The sequence below is a fragment of the Schistosoma haematobium genome, chromosome 4 (assembly GCF_000699445.3).
Source record: "Schistosoma haematobium chromosome 4, whole genome shotgun sequence".
Lineage (NCBI taxonomy): Eukaryota > Metazoa > Platyhelminthes > Trematoda > Strigeidida > Schistosomatidae > Schistosoma > Schistosoma haematobium.
In genome coordinates this window covers 1,470,643-1,491,551 of record NC_067199.1, presented here as the reverse complement: position 1 = coordinate 1,491,551, position 20,909 = coordinate 1,470,643, and the positions used below count along the sequence as shown (strand labels likewise).

The 20,909-nt window shown below is 39.4% G+C and overlaps 1 protein-coding gene across 1 annotated transcript in view; it reads left to right on the top strand.

Moving 5' to 3' along the window:
* The first annotated feature begins 7,385 nt into the window (after positions 1 to 7,385).
* GGT7_1 (Glutathione hydrolase 7) overlaps positions 7,386 to 20,909 on the top strand; it is a 58,228-nt gene continuing 44,704 nt past the window's right edge. The window contains exons 1-3 of the mRNA XM_051215432.1: positions 7,386 to 9,584; positions 9,623 to 9,767; positions 12,881 to 13,128. Of these exons, the coding sequence (XP_051065935.1) occupies positions 9,327 to 9,584; positions 9,623 to 9,767; positions 12,881 to 13,128 (651 nt within the window). The 5' untranslated portion in view covers positions 7,386 to 9,326. The remainder of the gene's footprint in view (positions 9,585 to 9,622; positions 9,768 to 12,880; positions 13,129 to 20,909) is intronic.

The following is a 20,909-nucleotide window of genomic DNA, read 5'->3' as shown; positions in this document are numbered from 1 at the left end:
ACCAAGAGTTAGCATTACCTGGGGTGACTTTGTTCCGCAATGACAGTAAATCAGGATATGGGGGCGGAGTAGTTGTTTGCATACATCCTCGCTTGGAGGGGCATCAAGTTCATAACCTCGAGTTTAAAAATCTTCAGGAAACCATATGGTGCTCTGTAAGATTGTCTAGTACTTCGAGGCGTCTAGTCGGAGTCATTTACAGAAAGCCAACTGCCGACATCGAGTACGATAGTCGTATGCTGGAAGGACTATCCCGCTCTACCCGTCTCGGTTTCACACACATCCTGATTCTAGGGGACTTTAATCTCCCTAGAGTCAACTTCGCGGAACACACGTACACTGGAGGCGACAACTCAATTGAAGCTCGGTTCTTCAACCTCATCGATGACTTGGGCTTATATGAAAATGTGAGGTCGGCAACTCGTTGGAGAAACAGTCAGACACCATCGCGCTTAGACTGTGTATTCACTAACGAAGAATTCCTAGTCGACAACCTCTCAATCCTGGCTCCTCTGGGAAAGAGCGATCATGCCGTCATAGCCTTCAGTTTTGTCATCAAAACTAAGCTAAGGTATCCCAACAATAATTTGCGTTGGAATTTTAAACGGCTGAATGTGCCAGCTCTACATGACTATCTACAACAGGTGGTTTGGGATGTTCACTCTCAACTCGATATGGACGGTCATTGGGACTTCTTACTGCACACGCTCTTATGTGCTACAGACCATTCAGTTCCTCAAACGGTTCCCAAAAGCTTCAAGCCACCTACAGTAATCAAGAACCGTACCCTTCGCCTCCTAAGCCGCAAAAGGCACTGTTGGGCGGAATACAAACGAACTGACAACGATGGAGCGTATAGGCAATATAAACATATCAGGAACACGTGCACGAAGGCTATAAGAGAAGACAGGCTTCAGTACCAAACAAAGCTTATGGACAAATTCGCCTCTAACCCTAGAAGCCTATTCCGTTATGCAGCCTCTCTTCGTCAAGCCAAAACAGGAGTTTCTCAACTGCTAGGTCTTAACGGCCCGACCAACAACGATGGCGACGCCGCTAACCTTCTGGCGGCACATTACTCTCAAACATTTCAACCGGCTGACATCAACTTTATTGACGACAGTCTCATCTCCAACTCCACAGGACTCTCCGAAGTGAACCTAAGCGCTGACTTGGTGTTCCGGAAATTGCAGCACTTAAGATTAGACACTTCTCCTGGCCCGGATATGGTTCATCCTGCCATACTGAGGGAGGCAGCCTCAATCCTGGCAACGCCGCTTAGCGTGATGTTTTCACACTCGCTTAGCCTAGGCAAATTACCGGAAAACTGGAAGTTGGCTCACATCACACCAATTTTCAAAGGTGGTCGACGCAATGAACCTTCAAGTTATCGGCCGGTGGCTCTTCTGTCATTACCTTCAAAACTCATGGAGTCCCTGATATGCGACGGTTTAAATGACTATCTACTGTCCTTAAATTTCTTCTCACCCCAACAGCATGGTTTCAGGAAGGGTTACTCTTGTATAACCAACCTGCTGACTGCGGTGGACAGATGGACAAGCATCCTCGATCACAAGGGGAAGGTTGATATTATCTACCTAGATTTCTCAAAAGCTTTTGATAAGGTTAACCATACATGTCTTATCAATAAGCTCCAACGATTGGGTATCAGACCACCTCTAATCGATTGGCTCACTTCATACCTGAAAAATCGACACTTTAAGGTTAGGGTTAATTTCACTTTATCTCAGGCTATGGAATGTCCTAGTGGGGTCCTCCAGGGCTCAGTACTAGGACCTCTTCTCTTCTTGATCTACATAAATGATCTTCCTCAACAGGTAACGTCAGACTTACTACTTCTTGCCGACGACGTGAAACTTTGGAGAGAGATACGCAACCAAGGCGATATACAGGCACTTCAGGAGGATTTGACTCGACTTCAAAGTTGGGCAGACGATAACGGACTTACCTTTAACACTTCAAAGTGTAAGGTAGTCCATCTGCAACATGTCGCAAACTACAGTTATAACTTAGGTACCTCCTCTCTAGTAGTATCCCAAGTCGAAAAAGATTTAGGAGTCTTGGTGCCCTACGATTTAAAGTCTTACGCTAACTATGACAAACCTTGCACTGGTAACATTGAAGCGCATTTTTGGACAGTTTGACGGAAAAACTTTCCATATAATCTTCAATAGTTTCATCCGTCCCCATTTACAGTACGGAAACATAGTATTTCCCTCCTCATTCCAAAAGGATAAGGACACCCTGGAGTGTATCCAACGGCGAGTCACGAAACCTTATGAATAGCGCCTCCATTCAATTAATCTTTACCCATTAGAGTATAGACGTCTTAGAGGTGACCTTCTGATGGCTTATAGTATCCTTGACACTTCTAGAAATCCTCTCAAACACCTACTTAAACTTAGTTCCAACACTAACCTAAGAGGTAACACCCAAAAACTGGAGACATAACATAGCAGAGCGGACTGTAGACACAACTTCTACTCCTTAAGAGTTGTCAAGTGCTGGAATTCGCTGCCGAACGAGCTAGTCCAAGCGACTTCCCAGAAGTTCTTCAAGAGGCAACTTGATCTATTCTTAAGGACTAAGGATAGTATCAAATGGTTCAAATGGTTGTGGACGGAATAGAAGAAGCTTTCGCTTAACAGGCTTCCGTGTCTAGTAGCAGGGGATCACTAAATCCTCCAGGCAGGAACCTAGGTATGTTAACAATAAAAAAGGAAAAGAAATTGGTAAATCATAATGTGATGCTGTCCTTGGTCCTTAAGAATAGGTCAAGTTGCCTCTTGAAGGACTCCTGAGAAGTCGCTTGAACTAGCTCGGCCGGCAGCGAATTCCAGCTTTTGACAACTCTTAAGGAGTAGAAGTTGTGTCTACATTCCGTCTTGCTATGTTGTGTTTCCAGTTTCTGGGTGTTACCCCTTAGATTATTATTCGAACTAAGCTTAAGTAGGTGTTTAAGAGGATGTCCAGAAGTGTTAAGAATACTATAAGCCATTAGTAAATCACCTCTAAGACGCCTATATTCTAGTGGGTAAAGGTCTAGTGAACGGAGGCGTTCTTCGTAAGGCTTAGATTTGAGTCCTCGAACTGATTTCGTAGCTCGCCGTTGGATACGCTCCAAAGTGACCTTGTCCTTATGGAGTGAGGGGGGTACTATGTTTCCGTACTCTAAATGGGGACGGATGAAACTATTGAAGATTGTATGGAAAGTTCGTCCGTCAAACTGTCCAAAAATGCGCTTCAACGTTACCAGTGCAAGGTTTGCTCGGAAGGCATTTTTGTCACAGTTAGCGTAAGACTTTAAGTCATGGGGCACCAGGACTCCTAAATCTTTTTCGACTTGGGATACTACTAGAGAGGAGTTTCCTAAGTTGTAACTGTAGTTTGCGACATGTCGCAGATGGACTACCTTACACTTTGAAGTGTTAAAGGTAAGTCCGTTATCGTCTGCCCAACTTTGAAGTCGAGTCAAATCCTCCTGAAGTGCCTGTATATCGCCTTGGTTGCGTATCTCTCTCCAAAGTTTCACGTTGTCGGCAAGAAGTAGTAAGTCTGACGTTACCTGTTGAGGAAGATCATTTATGTAGATCAAGAAGAGAAGAGGTCCTAGTACTGAGCCCTGGAGGACCCCACTAGGACATTCCATAGCCTGAGATAAAGTGAAATTAACCCTAACCTTAAAGTGTCGATTTTTCAGGTATGAAGTGAGCCAATCGATTAGAGGTGGTCTGATACCCAATCGTTGGAGCTTATTGATAAGACATGTATGGTTAACCTTATCAAAAGCTTTTGAGAAATCTAGGTAGATAATATCAACCTTCCCTTGTGATCGAGGATGCTTGTCCATCTGTCCACCGCAGTCAGCAGGTTGGTTATACAAGAGTAACCCTTCCTGAAACCATGCTGTTGGGGTGAGAAGAAATTTAAGGACAGTAGATAGTCATTTAAACCGTCGCATATCAGGGACTCCATGAGTTTTGAAGGTAATGACAGAAGAGCCACCGGCCGATAACTTGAAGGTTCATTGCGTCGACCACCTTTGAAAATTGGTGTGATGTGAGCCAACTTCCAGTTTTCCGGTAATTTGCCTAGGCTAAGCGAGTGTGAAAACATCACGCTAAGCGGCGTTGCCAGGATTGAGGCTGCCTCCCTCAGTATGGCAGGATGAACCATATCCGGGCCAGGAGAAGTGTCTAATCTTAAGTGCTGCAATTTCCGGAACACCAAGTCAGCGCTTAGGTTCACTTCGGAGAGTCCTGTGGAGTTGGAGATGAGACTGTCGTCAATAAAGTTGATGTCAGCCGGTTGAAATGTTTGAGAGTAATGTGCCGCCAGAAGGTTAGCGGCGTCGCCATCGTTGTTGGTCGGGCCGTTAAGACCTAGCAGTTGAGAAACTCCTGTTTTGGCTTGACGAAGAGAGGCTGCATAACGGAATAGGCTTCTAGGGTTAGAGGCGAATTTGTCCATAAGCTTTGTTTGGTACTGAAGCCTGTCTTCTCTTATAGCCTTCGTGCACGTGTTCCTGATATGTTTATATTGCCTATACGCTCCATCGTTGTCAGTTCGTTTGTATTCCGCCCAACAGTGCCTTTTGCGGCTTAGGAGGCGAAGGGTACGGTTCTTGATTACTGTAGGTGGCTTGAAGCTTTTGGGAACCGTTTGAGGAACTGAATGGTCTGTAGCACATAAGAGCGTGTGCAGTAAGAAGTCCCAATGACCGTCCATATCGAGTTGAGAGTGAACATCCCAAACCACCTGTTGTAGATAGTCATGTAGAGCTGGCACATTCAGCCGTTTAAAATTCCAACGCAAATTATTGTTGGGATACCTTAGCTTAGTTTTGATGACAAAACTGAAGGCTATGACGGCATGATCGCTCTTTCCCAGAGGAGCCAGGATTGAGAGGTTGTCGACTAGGAATTCTTCGTTAGTGAATACACAGTCTAAGCGCGATGGTGTCTGACTGTTTCTCCAACGAGTTGCCGACCTCACATTTTCATATAAGCCCAAGTCATCGATGAGGTTGAAGAACCGAGCTTCAATTGAGTTGTCGCCTCCAGTGTACGTGTGTTCCGCGAAGTTGACTCTAGGGAGATTAAAGTCCCCTAGAATCAGGATGTGTGTGAAACCGAGACGGGTAGAGCGGGATAGTCCTTCCAGCATACGACTATCGTACTCGACGTCGGCAGTTGGCTTTCTGTAAATGACTCCGACTAGACGCCTCGAAGTACTAGACAATCTTACAGAGCACCATATGGTTTCCTGAAGATTGTTAAACTCGAGGTTGTGAACTTGATGCACCTCCAAGCAAGAGCTTATGTATATGGCTACTCCGCCCCCAATTCCTGTTTTTCTGTCGTTGCGGAACAAAGTCATCCCAGGCAATGCTAACTCTTGGTCCGAGAACTGAGAAGATATCCATGTTTCAGATATTCCTATCAGATGGGCCTTATTAGCGTTGCTTAGTTCACGTAGTTCATCCAGTTTGTTTGGTAGACTCGCGGCGTTCATATATAAGCAGTTTATGCTTTCAATTTGGAACGCGTGAGCTTCGTCCTGTTTTTCTGTATGAACCTTATGTGAATGGACAGGTAGCCCACCTATGTGAGGTTTGCCGAGGTGGTAGGCCCTGTCCTTTACACGTTTTTTTTATCGTTTAGACAGTCCACAAGTGGAATGGTCAGCTCCAACTTGTCTTTGTTCTTGGTCCTAACTTCGTATGGCCTATCCGGGTGCATGTGGATTCCAGGTGGCAATCGACGTCTATTAGCACGAAATGCTTCCAGAACTGCAGCCGCCATGTGGGAAGATGGGAAGGTTATCTTCATTAGACGGGGTCTAAGATCACCGTCCTTCTTGGCTACTCTCGTCACATGCTGAGTCAGTATGTGTTTGAGCCTCAAGGACTGTTTGATGAATTTCCATTCCCTGATGTCAGAATTTGATTGAGTAGGGTCTGCATTTTCCGGTATACCTTGGACAATTATGTTTCTTCCGCGGAAAAACTTCTCACGAGATTCTTTAGGGACGTTTCGTATGATACTGCGCTCAGAGTACGGTATGTCGGGCAGTATTCTTACGTTACCATCTGATTTCAGCAAGTGGCTTGCTAGCAAGACGTCCTCTACGTCGGTAGCAGCCTTAAGTGTTACTCGGAGAAGCCTCGGGTGATTTAGATGCTTAGAATCCTTTCCTCGAGTGAGCCGGGTGACCGTCAAAGGCTCTATTCTAGGAAGTTCGAGCTTCTTGTTCAATTCACCCCAGAGCATCCTGTCGTTTTTGTCCTGCAGACTGAGAGGAAGATCAGGCTTGTCAACGAGGTTCATGATAATGAGAGAATCGTCACGAACTGTTGTTAATTTACCAGGTTTCACGATGGGTTCAGGTTTAGTAACTTGTTGTTTGGAGGTCAGTGTGCGTTTATGAATCATGGGCTCTTTATTGACCGGACGAACAGTCTTGGGGGTAGACTGTGCGACTAAATTACCAGTTATTTTCCGTGCAGCAACTCTTGGGTTGCTCGGCTTAGGTGGTGATGCCTGGTTCTTTTGGGCTCTCTTAACGTGGGTCGAATCACATGCAGGGTTTTTGGCAACCACTGTTGTGTTCGGGGACCCTGAGCTGGGAGACCCGAGTTTGTCTAGGGAGTTCAGTACCGTCGACGTAATGATGGTACTGAGCCTCGACACGTCGTCGTTAGTGTGGATGGATGCTCCATCGATGGAATACCTATCGATATCCCTGTTTTTGAGTCCGTTGCACTCTCTTGTTTGTATATCAGTTTTTTTACTATCGTATTCCAAGTTAACTGACAACTTGTTCCGAAGACTTGTCAGTAGGACAATGATGTTACTCAGCAAGACTACGAGTCTGTGTTGCACGTGACACACACCCACTTTTGCTCTGACTTGCTGAGTCTGTTGTAAGCAGTTGCTGTCAGATCTGTGCATGCTTCGTGGAACCAACCTTTGCAGTTGTCGCACTGCATGCCAGTTGTGACAGCAAAACGGCATCCCGGACGTTTGCATGAGTTTTTCATGACGGTGTTGAAGCAAATTATGTTATAGATGCTTGCAAGAGCCTAGGACCTTTTAAAAAAAACACTAAAAAGCACACTGAAAACGGACAAAAATGGACAAAACGAGTGATATAAACTGAAACTAGTCTATACGTGAAAAACAAAAAAAAACGAATAGTAAGCTGAGGCAAAACCACAGGTAACTATTAAATATAGTGAAACTCAAAGAAAAAAAAAGTAATCTACCGAACGTATAGCTCAGGATAGATTCTTTAGAATTGAAATGGTACTTTTGTTGCGTAAGAACACAGCAAAAGTTTGATAAATGCAAATCACGTTAGGACTAAACTTCCCGTTCGAAAAGCGCGGCAAAAAAAAGTATCACACTATGATTTACTAATTTCTTTTCCTCTTTTATTGTTAACATACCTAGGTTCCTGCCTGGAGGATTTGGTGATCCCCTGCTACTAGACATGGAAGCATGTTAAGCGAAAGCTTCTTCTATTCCGTCCACAACCATTTGAACCATTTGAAAGTTTGGAATTTGCGTATAGCAAACTGAGGGTTTTACAAATTGTACGTTACACAAAGTTTTGTATATGAAGACCATTGACAAAAGTATATATTTACAGCCTTAAGTTAACCAATCGGAGTTAATATAACACCCCAGATATTTTGCGAAAGGTTCACAGTTCGGTGGAAAGTAACATGTATGTTACCAACCAGGTGAAAATTGTCAATATTTGTCCCTAAAATGTTTAAAATCGATGATAATATCTGTTATACAGTGAAGTGAGATTTAGATGATGCTGGCATACTTGCTTCTGAAGCGTATCGTGTGTCGAAGTACTTAGTGTCACTCACTATGTGGTCACGAGTGTTTAGTAAAGCTTGGTAATGTTCTCCCTTTCTTACTCTCACTCAAAATGTCAACCCTAAGTTCCTCAAGTTTGTAAACAGAAAGTTGGCAAGATATTGCATCGTTGCTCACGTCGACTCATATTGGAAACTTCGCCCTCAGTTTGCAAACCCTAACTCAAAACTCCACTTTAACTCTTATTACCGAACCCTAACCTTTTTGCATTATAACATGTCAGTTGGTGATAAAAACTTTATGGAATGATAGCATTAACCAAAAATACTGGTCAGGCTCACAGTGTATATATGAGTGGACTCTCTTTTTTCTCTTTATTAAAAGGGACATTGTGATTTGTGACGGTTAATTATTACGATCAAAGCTATTTTTCCACTCTTATCTCACCACGTCGATTAGAAAGCATTACTTGGATGGGGACTATCTGTTTGCTAAACATCATGTGATGAAACTGAATTCATCATGTCTATAAAATATTTAAATCTTTTTTCTACCTGATTTGGGTAGATTTTTCGTTTTGAACATATCGTTTTTGTAAGGTAGTTTAGGTAAACGATTCTTTAAAGAACATTATTTTAAGAATCATTGAAGTTTCACACTATTGTTTCACCTCGCCACGCTTACCAGTCTTTAGAGTTTTATTAACTAAGTAATGAAAATCATAAGTACCTCAAACAGTATATATGTATCGGTGTAAATTACCTCATCATAGCATCACAGTGTGGTAAATTTGTAAAGACTAATTCTAGAGTAGTAAAAGTAGTACCATTACCAGTGATAGAAAATATTAGACGTAGATATTGTTATTCGAGAAGAATAAATGATTTCACGAAACTAAAAGTCTAAGACAGTCTTGGTACCCAAAGTCTAATTTATGACAGAGTGAATGCATCTGCTCCATTGTGACCTGTCAATCACGTTAAACCAATTCATGATCTTACGTTGGAAATTCACATGCCCGAAAATCCCATAAAATGTGGTCGGCTATAACTTCCTTTTATCGATTATGTCCTGCCACGCAGATTTTTTCGAGGTCTCTATTGCTTTATAGATTAAGGTCTCAATCAGTAAGACTAGGCTTTAAAAACACCATGTCCTCTGTTTGCCTCACTTGAGCAGCACTTTTACGATTTGACACAAGCTCGTTTTCTCTTTTGTTATCTCAATCCTTCCTCCGAGATAGATAAAAGTCAGCTAAGGCAAGTTAGGAATATGGTTACGGTGCTTTACGAAACTGTATTTATTCAAAATATTTTCCCCGGAACAAACTTGAAACAAACAATGTTTGTGAATGAAGTAACATCTAAGTCTTACGTTAGACCGTGTTAACAACAAATACTCTATCTTATAGCCATTACAGTAAAAAGAAAAGTCCACATATTGTAATTCTCCCACCCATTTGTTTTGGCGATGGAGAGTAAATCTGAAGAGAAGAATCCTGATATTGAACTGACTCAGTCGGACATTTCCAAGACCCGTCAAGCACCTTTTGGTGAAGACAATGAATTTATGGTCAATAAAGATACTGACAGTATTTTAGAAAACACAAATGAATCGAATAAAAAGTGGCGACTTGAAGGTGTAAATATAGTTGTATTGTCTGTGATAGTCTTATCGACTGCTATAACTATAGCTTTAATTTTCAGCATTATTTTTGGACAGCCTCAGGTAATGCCTACTTTAAACTAATTAATTGTAAAACAAAGGTCGTACCTCAAGGTGCTGTTGCAGTTGACGATGACTTCTGTGGTCAAATAGGCTTAAATATAATGCGAAAAAACAAAGGGAATGCTGTTGATGCGATGGTATCTGTTATGTTATGCCTAACTGTAACTCGCCCTGATGTTGCAAGTAAGTTGCATTTAGCAGTAATTCCTACCTCATATTTCTTATCAGTTTTATGTAATCAGAATAACTGATTTAATTTGTCTCATCTCTTTTACTATCTAGAATTTTAAATACGACTTGAATCTTATTTATTACTTATTCGTTTCTATCATCCTATTGTACTCTTCCCTCTAATATTCTATGTTTGGTATTTCGTAGCGTTGAACATTGGCAAAAGTTATTGTTGTGTTGTTTAATACGTAACTTCACACTTTTTATTATTTTATTGAGAACCACCGACTATCCATGTTTTAAAACTTTAATTAACGTATTCCTCCTTTCCTCTAAAATGATTTTGTTAACTCTCTTCTTCACAAACTGAGATGATTGGACCGCGTGTTACGTATACCTGAACACCGATCACCACGACGCGCAATGCTGACTAGTGTCGGGGATGGTTGGAAGAAAGTTAGGGGCGGCCAAACCAAAACATATCATCAGTGCTTGAAGTCACTAACTTCTGGTCTTATCCATGTTGGAAGATGCAGACTACTTGGTTGGGGTCCGCGTGACTATCGTAACCAATGGTTGGAGACTGTATGACATGGTTCAGAATCGATCGCAGTTGCGTCGGTGTATATATTCTTTGTCTTTCCTTAAACCGTGAAGTTAAAATTACTTTATTTCTTTCGTTCTACCAACTAATTCTTTCTTCCCGTACTATGTCCTTATATACAATCTTTCTTTTATATATCACTATCATTGAAGTAACTACTTGTATGAATTTGGTGTTCATCTTGTTGTGCTAATGAGGTGTGGTAACTCGGACCGATGCATATATGTGCCTGGTCGTACGTTGTAGCTGAATGATTGACTCTCGTCATAAAAGATAGGAGATTTTTATGTAAATCCTTTTGATTACTTGAATTTTTGTTGTTCTGGCGTATTGGAATATACAAAGTTCCCTCTCGGTCCTCGTTTGAATTTGCCTAGAGCCAAGTGAAATGTATTATCCACGAAACACTAGACAGTAAAAGAATATAATAAAGTGTTAGCTAAATTCATAAAATTTCCAGTAAATTTTAGAAACAGGCCTTACTATCTATATGCCCCATTTATGTTTATTTTTGAGTAAACGTTTTTGTGTGTTAGTTCATTAAGTAAAATAATCTATTTACTTGATCAATTTTGAAGTTTTATAATGTCAGTCCTTCTAGAGAGAGCTCTATCTAAGTAATTGTTTTTCTACGTAAACAGTCGCCATTCGGTTATTCCACGTTAGTTTACATAACCTATTACATAGTCAATAACCCAATGCTTCTAAACAATATGTGGCTAGAAATCTATTATAGTATGGTCTACCTATGCTACTTCAATTTCAGCAGATTAAACTTTTGTCAATTAAGATTTTCAAGAGGATTTTATGGGATTTCTATGGAACAGTGTATTTTTGTTCATATTATCATTCCATTGAGACTTGAAACAAGGGAGTGTGTGTATTTAGTTAGCCAAAAACATATTTCTTTTTTATTTCATTCTTGGAGTTGTATACAAGCGAGAATCAAATCTTTGCTAGAATCTGTCCATTTTCTTGTATTAAACTTAATATATTTATAGTGTACAATATCTTATTTCATATTGGTTTATGACTTAGAACTAGATCTCAGTAATAAGAAGTAGAATTATTAATCATACAGTTATTCGACATTGATTTCAGAAGTATAATATTCCTATTATAAACAATCTTCAAACAACTTTTTATTTCATGCTTAGCATATTTTATATCTTGCGAATAGTTTCGTAGAAATCTTACCTACATAAATAAAGTTTTTATTCTGAGTATAATATTGGTCTATTTCTCCCGAGAATATTTTCTGTTAGTTCTTTTTAAAGATTTTACGTATGCTTTACATCAGTAACTAGTTGCCTGTTTCCTGTGTAAGCTTAAACCACTTTACAGAAAACAAGAATCTCCTTTGAAGTGTTTAATTTTTTTTATTACTTCATCCCATAAAAGCTGTATGACATATATTACTATCACTACTAAGTGACATAAATGAATGAAAGCTCCTCACAATTAGCGACAACTGAATAATTAATGTACCTAACCTTCAGCCACTAATTTGTATACTTTGACGCTATACTACCCACTTCAGCTTAGTCAATCGCTTAGCATCTCCAGCGTTCATATAAAACATATACCTTAACACCAGGTATTCAAATCTGCATTTAACTATCAAATTATAGATCCTAACAAAGTATATCTTAATGTAAACTATACCCAAGATGTTTTCTGTGTAAAATAAGAAATAATGTGCCGATCTTAGTGGAATGATGTTAGTAGGAATTACTTACTAAGTAGTAATCAAAATAATAGTGTAACGTATTTACAAAGTGCAAGTTTTGTACTCGTCTTCTAGCCACAAGTTTGAGTGTAAAGACTGATGATACTATCTAATTACTCAAATGAAACTAGGTAATATGGGATTTGAACATATTAGAGAGTTGGGCACTTCAGTCACTAACCCATCGCTCCACTAAGAACCAAGTGTAAGTTCTTTTACTAGGTTTTAAAGCTTGTTTGCTGTCTTTGGTCTAGAGATACCTTCCTGGTTACTGAAACTCAGGTAGGTGGGTTATTATTCAAACCAATGGGTATCGCAGTCAAATGTTACTGTCCTCTTGGTTGGAGAAGTCATATAGGTATGATTAACCCTCTGACACAAGGTAGAGTCTAAGGCTTACCGCATGAAGTTATATGTATAAGGCATAAAATCTTGTGACTTATACATTGAGTAGAAACTTCATTTATCGTGTTCCAAGTTTGATATGCGTCCTTAAATAAAGTTCGTGAATCAAACTGTTATCGGCTGACAAATATCAGTCTTCATCTGTTTTAAGACCTGATATAAGTGTATATCGATTCAAGTTGCTATATTTCATATCGCTTTCATTTATTTCCTCGTTCCTTTCCAGTGTAATGACAAGATTAAAGTCATAATTGTTATACTATTAGAATGATCCATTTTCTGTAATACTACTACTAATAAATTCTTATTAGTGATATCTTTGCCGTCAAGTGTATCTTTTCTGTTATATTCAATAGTAAATATTCTACATTTAACTTTTAACCATAGGTTTAGGAGGATGTGGCGCTGTACTAGTTCGTGATCGTAATAAACAATTAAGTCACTTATTTGACTTCACTTGCCCTGTTCGTAATAGTGCTACAGAACGAGATAAACCAGATAAAAATAAACCTGCAAGTTTAGTAGGTATCCCGTCTCTAGTACGTGGCCTCGCAGTTATACATCAACGATTTGGTTCATTAAAATGGTCGGATCTTTTCACTGGTGCGATCGATTTAACTAAAAACGGTTTCATGGTAAGATCTACACAAATTTTATGTTACTTTCAATATATTTATAATTCTACTCTGTTGTTGTTGATTTGTTTATGAATGAAAACATTTCTTGTTTACAACTTTACATAATACATGGGTGATTGATAAAATCTCTGCCTGAATATTAAAAAAACTCGCTTTGGTTTAAAAGACTTGGCTCACCTATGGCGCAAGCAATATATGTGTGTTCTCATCAAGAGAAGGGCACACTGCACAAGGGTCCATTCTGTGTTGATATGTGGTTGTAAATCATAATCAATGAACATGAAAGGTATGTACAAGTTTCAACTATTTAAACATAGATGTCTTCTAAACCTTGTGTATGGTAGAACCATTAATTGAGTGATCATGAATTTAAGCATTGTAGCCTCAGATAAGAATGGTAAGTCTATCGATGGTGCTTTAAACATACATCGACTGACATGCTTAAAACATTTGTTATACAATCATACATACCGCACACTTCGAGGCTTAATTCTGGTTCGTGGAGTTGATTTGAAGATGGATTGTAGTAACCCATAGAAGATATAATATCAGACCACGAGGCAAATAACTGCTGAACTTAACCATATCAGTAATCTCAGGGTACCCTTTTCGGATTCCTGTAATAATGGTTATCTGTGACCAGAAACATTGTTTGGCAATTGTTCTTTATGTTCCTCTAAACGTTGAGGTTTGTCCCATTCCATGCTACTCATTATTTGGTTTCAGTTACTCGTTCCCTTTAATTTAGATTTCTTTTGCCCAACTTCTCATTGTAATAGATATTATTATCACTATTATTCATCCTTCTTCTACTTGTTGATTTTCCCTATCACCCTCTTTTGTTGTAATGTTTCACAACTTGGATTGATAAACATTCGTCCCAGATTCTATATTCTGTATTACCGACTGACTAATAATTATTTCTTCTCATTTTATTAACTCATGTATCAGGTACAGATTCATATACTTGATTTTCACCTGTACTGTAACATCACCCTGTTGATAAAGAATATTGTCAGTAAGAGATTGTGGTGATTGAATAAGGAATATGAAATAATACTAAAACTCTAAGCTTGTTTCATATAGTTCCCAATTAAGAAGTCTACACTCCTGGATATGGTTCAGAACTAGTACTTGATGACCTCATAAGTTTGTATCATATTTTAGTTTGTCACTTCAGGCCTTTACCAAACCTACTTTTATATCAGTAACTATTTCACCTCTGATTTAGACTGTGGCTGGTATATTGTTTTGTAAATATCTTCAATTAGTTTAGTCAATGAAGAAGTACAATTTTATCAACTGGCTAACTATTTTTTCATACTACCATACACACCTACCTACCCAGCTTTATTTGGTTAAACAAATACAGTCTTCTAGGTAGCATAAATAATGATTGCTCTTCTAATGTTTTATATTTTTCTAAACGATGGAAATATAAAACTGCTTCGCGAAATGTAATTACGAATTATTTTGTTATCTATCAAATAATGAAGCCCTTTACATACATTTTTGACTTACATAAAAGTACAGTGAAGAGCTAACTGATCAATGGGCATCAATCTGTTTAAATATAAAATCAGCTGTTTCATGAAACTATTCAAATCATTTAAATCTTTCTGTAAATTATATGAAATGTTTATTTTTAACATTAAAATTTCGATTGAGATCATAAACTGATTGATGTTAGACCACTATGGAAACCTGGGAGCACTGGAAGGCCGAATCGTCCTATTGTGGGACTCCTCAGCAGTGCGCATTCATGACTCCGCTTGCGGGATTCCAACTCGAACATCGATCAGTTCATGATCTTCATCAAGAAACTTAATAATCTCCACAACCCTATACTGACATTAAAATTTTGTTAAAACCACATTAGTTTATTGAGAATTTTTAATTTCCCTTTATTGATTTTCGAAATTTCAACCGATTAATTTCTACGAAATACGTGAATCTTGAGCGGATTACTGAGATTTCCATATTGTATTAAACGTATAATTTTGTATAGAACAATTGTTAGTATTATTGCTTGATATGTAACTAGCAACTGAATCCAAAACGTGGATTTCATTCTGGTTGAATATGCCTCCGCATCTCAGTGTTGATGTTTGCACTAGGAACTGAACGCAATACTTTCCTCATCAAAAATCTAACGAATTATTCAATAAACTGTTGAATCCAGATAACCATTGGCTTATATGAAAATGCGCCCCAAAATGCCCTGGTACGGTCGACAGTGAGAAGAGTCAGCTCTCCCTCTCCAAATATTCTCACATGGCCACGTTCATACAACAACTGCCAGGGAAGTTCTACTCACTGCCTTCTTGCACCACGGGTGTTGTTTATGAAATTGAGAGGACGGAAAGCGAATGTTGGGTGCTTTAACCGGGTTGGTGGATATGAAGGATCCATAGAGGGAAGTTGGAAAACCTTGATTGGGAACCAATGGTGCACATGGGCTTCAGTATCTTGATGAAACAACTGGCGTATGAACCAATTATTAGTTATCAGATACCATGGGACTGCATCATGTGACGTCGCTCCACTGTCTTATAGATTAGACCTTTAGGTCAAAGGCTCCGGGTGTGGCTTCCTAAGAAAACCATCTGCTTCGAGTTGAACACCCGGACAGTATCCCAGCCCTCACATAAATCGAATGATTTATGTAGTGCATATCTATTTGGTGCCTTCTTGTACCAATGTTTATGTGTTTAAATTAAATAAATATGAAAATACACACGTTAGATTCCACCACTAATTATATACTAAATATACTGGAGCAAGGTGGGCATCGTTAAATAAAAGTCTACAGTTTAACTTCTTGTTAATTTTCATTTCGTTTTGTAAAAGAGCGAATTATCTCTGTCAGTAGAGGTTGAATATGAATACAGTGGTCTTGAGTGCCGTTAGAGGTATGAGGGCGGTTATCACTTCCCGGTTGCCCACACCATCAAAGGGTTCTTCTGGAGGTACCTGAAAAGGAATTTGGATTAAAGGTGGTCTTAGAGACCTGAGAGCGTGACCGCAGTGCCCAAGGGACAACTGCTTGAGGTCGGTCACACACGACCTTTTTATGAGTAATTTTTTGTGTTAGCTCCGTACTTGTTGAGACCTTACCTTCGGAGACGGATATCCGTGGGATAATGCGAAGTGTGCATTTTTAGGGTCGACCTTTTCTGGCTCCACCCCCTCTTGTGGGAAGGCAGCATCGCTGTTATGTTGGTTGTCTGAAGGAAACACTTTACTGTTATTATTATTATTATCATCAGCTTTATTCACACGTCTGTACAGTGAGCAGTACGACTTCTCCTTGAGACGTTGGGTTTGTTGCTTTTAGTCTTACTGTCCTTCAACCAACCTGTCTGGTATGATAGGACCTTGATGAACGATTGTCCCAGCCATTATAGTTCGATTGGTTCGTCCTGAAAGGCAGTCCTAACCACCACATCAAGGTAGAAATAACGGTCGGGAGCGAATTATCTACTATAAAGAAACACTTATTTAACAGTTTCATACATATAGTTCCCTTTATCATTTTGAAAAGAGCAAGAACAAACATTCTAGCAGAATAGAATGAATTCATTTTTATTTCGTTGGTTCTCGTTAGCTGCTTACAACCTGTGATATTTAAAATCATAATTACATAATCGGTTTAAATTACTTACATGAAAGAGTTTGATTGGAAGTTATATTAAAGACATATTCGTATAGTATAGCAAGAGTGTAAATAAATTTAATAGATTGAATATTGTAAATATATACCTTATGTGATGAAAGAACATTCTACAACATTGTTGTGACAACAGTTCAAATGGTTAGAAACAAGTAAACATTGATAGGAATAAAATGAGTAGAGTTCAGTTAATAAAATAAGATTATTAATTTGGAAGATAGTTGAAATAAAACTCAATGATGTGATAAGTGCAAGAAAAGGAAAAAAACATATTTAGGTACAGCGAAAGAGTATTTGTCACCAAGGCAAGGAAAGATTAATAACCATCTCCTTTTTTAACATATAAATCAGGCTTTTGGCGTCTGATAGCAACTGCTTCAGCAAACTTCAGAAGACTGGAGTTCGGTTGCTTACTAATCACCTTGAATGATTGTAGGGTATCGACCTGATGTCCTGTATCAAGAAGATGTTTGGTGATTGCACTATTTAGAGTCTTTCTTTCTCTTGTTCTGAGGCTTTTTGGAACATGTTCAAAAAATCTGAGATATGCCCTCCTTTCTGTTCGGCCAATGTAGCTGTTTTGGCAGGTACATGTAAATTTATAAATACAATTGGCGGTAACATGAAAGGATGCTTATCAACCTTTGATTGAGTTATTGAACATGTTGTTTTATACAGAATTTGAAGTTTGGCCGCCGGATGGGTTTTGGCTAGCGCAGTATTCAGTCTCCTGTTGATTGTGTTTGCAACCTCGTCACCTTTGAAGTTAAGATTTATAGTAATTTTTTTATTGATCATAATTACTTCAGTATTGTTTTCTTTACGCCTTTTATATTGGTCAATAATCTTTAGTGGGTAAAAGTTGTCTCGTAGGCATTTTTCTACGTTCATTAATTCTTCTTCCAGTTTGTCAGTGGTAACTATGGAACATGAACAGAATGACATGTTCCACTTTCTTGATGTTGCTATAAGGCGTAGGAGAGACGGGACAGTCCAACGTTCGATTTATCGAAAAAGTACTTGGGATGGCATTTACCTGAATTTCAATAGTTTTTGTCCATTGAGCTACAAGAAGGCATTAGTTAAAACACTATTTTATAGGGCAGAAAAGATATGTACCACTGACAAACTGGAAGAAGAATTAATGAACGTAGAAAAATGCCTACGAGACAACTTTTACCCACTAAAGATTATTGACCAATATAAAAGGCGTAAAGAAAACAATACTGAAGTAATTATGATCAATAAAAAAATTACTATAAATCTTAACTTCAAAGGTGACGAGGTTGCAAACACAATCAACAGGAGACTGAATACTGCGCTAGCCAAAACCCATCCGGCGGCCAAACTTCAAATTCTGTATAAAACAACATGTTCAATAACTCAATCAAAGGTTGATAAGCATCCTTTTCATGTTACCGCCAATTGTATTTATAAATTTACATGTACCTGCCAAAACAGCTACATTGGCCGAACAGAAAGGAGGGCATATCTCAGATTTTTTGAACATGTTCCAAAAAGCCTCAGAACAAGAGAAAGAAAGACTCTAAATAGTGCAATCACCAAACATCTTCTTGATACAGGACATCAGGTCGATACCCTACAATCATTCAAGGTGATTAGTAAGCAACCGAACTCCAGTCTTCTGAAGTTTGCTGAAGCAGTTGCTATCAGACGCCAAAAGCCTGATTTATATGTTAAAAAAGGAGATGGTTATTAATCTTTCCTTGCCTTGGTGACAAATACTCTTTCGCTGTACCTAAATATGTTTTTTTCCTTTTCTTGCACTTATCACATCATTGAGTTTTATTTCAACTATCTTCCAAATTAATAATCTTATTTTATTAACTGAACTCTACTCATTTTATTCCTATCAATGTTTACTTGTTTCTAACCATTTGAACTGTTGTCACAACAATGTTGTAGAATGTTCTTTCATCACATAAGGTATATATTTACAATATTCAATCTATTAAATTTATTTACACTCTTGCTATACTATACGAATATGTCTTTAATATAACTTCCAATCAAACTCTTTCATGTAAGTAATTTAAACCGATTATGTAGTTATGAACTCCGTCTGGAGTCCCTCCGGGGGCTACTGCCGGTCCCAAGCTAGGATAACGGAGGAGGGTTGGGTTTGGTGATTGCGACCCCATCCCATAGAAAAACTAACTCACTAAAAAAACGCTAACCAGAAAAAATTATTCAAACCTTTTAAACTCTGCCCTGGGAGTCAGAAGGTCTTCATTTAGAAGAACTATGACGCCTCATAATGAAAGCCGAATTATTTCGGAAGTTACGAGGCCGATGCCCCTTCTGACAACCAGCGCAACCATTTATTTAGGTACATGGAATGTTCGTACAATGTGGGACACCGGGAGAGCCTTCCAAATCGCTGCAGAAATGAGGAGTTGCAACCTAGAGGTGCTTGGGATCAGTGAAATACACTAGACGCAAGTTGGACAACAACGACTAACTTCAGGAGAGCTCCTGTTATACTGCGGCCATGAAGAAGAAAATGCTCCACATACACAAGGAGTTGCATTGATGCTGTCCAAACGAGCACAAAGCGCACTTATAGGATGGGAATCTCATGGACCAAGGATCATCAAAGCCTCGTTCAAAACAAAGAAAGAGGGTATTTCAATGAACATCATCCAATGCTATGCGCCTACCAACGACTACAATGAAGAAGCTAAAGATCAATTCTACAATAGGCTGCAGTCAGTCGTCAAGAAGTGCCCAACAAAGGACCTGACTATTATGATGGGAGATTTCAATGCCAAGGTTGGAGTGGACAACACTGGATATGAAGACATCATGGGACGACACGGACTGGGAGAAAGAAACGAAAATGGTGAGAGATTTGCAAATCTATGTGCCTTCAATAAACGGTCATAGGCGGCACCATATTCCCACATAAGCGCATTCACAAAGCCACATGGACTTCACCGGATCACACTACGCAGAACCAAATCCACCATATCTGCATCAACAAAAAGTTCAGGAGGACGTGAGAACCAAGAGAGGAGCTGATATAGCCTCAGATTATCACTTGCTGGTCGCCAAGATGAAATCGAAACTCAAGAAGCACTGGACTATGGGGCGGACAACATCACAAATGTTCAATACGGCCTTTCTTCAGGACATTGAGAAACTCAACAAATTCAAGATAGTCCTCAGCAATAAGTTCCAGGCCTTTCATGATCTACTCAATGCAGAAGGAACTACTATGGAGAGCAACTGGAAGGGGATCAAAGAGGCAATCACTTCAACATGTCATGAGGTTCTGGGCCACAAGAAGCACCATCAAAAGGAATGGATCACCGTTGACACACTGGACAAGATTCAAGAAAGGAGGAACAAGAAGGCAGCAATCAATACCAGTCGAACAAGAGCAGAGAAAACCAAGGCACAAGCTGAATACACAGAAGTAAACAAACAAGTGAAGAGGAGCATCAGAACCGACAAACGTAAATATGTGGAAGATTTAGCAATGACGGCGGAAAAGGCTGCAGGAGAAGGAAACATGAGAGAACTGTATGATACAACAAAGAAACTCTCTGGAAATCGCCGCAAACCAGAACGACCAGTGAAAAGCAAGGAAGGCGAGGTAATCACCAATATTGAAGAACAACGAAACAGGTGGGTAGAACACTTCAAAGAACTGTTGAATCGACCAGCCCCACTGAACCCACCCAATATCGAAGCAGCACCCACGGACCTCCCAATCGATGTTGGCCCACCAACAATTCAAGAAATCAGCATGGCCATCAGACAAATCAAGAGTGGCAAAGTAGCAGGACCAGACAACATTCTAGCAGAGGCACTGAAAGCACACGTAGCGGCAACTGCAAGGATACTCCACATTCTCTTCAATAAGATTTTGGATGAGGAACAAGTACCAAAAGACTGGAAAGAAGGACTTCTGATCAAAATACCGAAGAAAGGCGATCTCAGCAAGTGTGTTAACTACAGGGGCATCACTCTTCTCTCAATACCGGGAAAAGTCTTCAACAGGGTATTGTTAAACAGGATGAAGGACTGCGTAGACGCCCAACTTCGGGACCAACAGGCAGGATTCCGTAAGGATAGATCG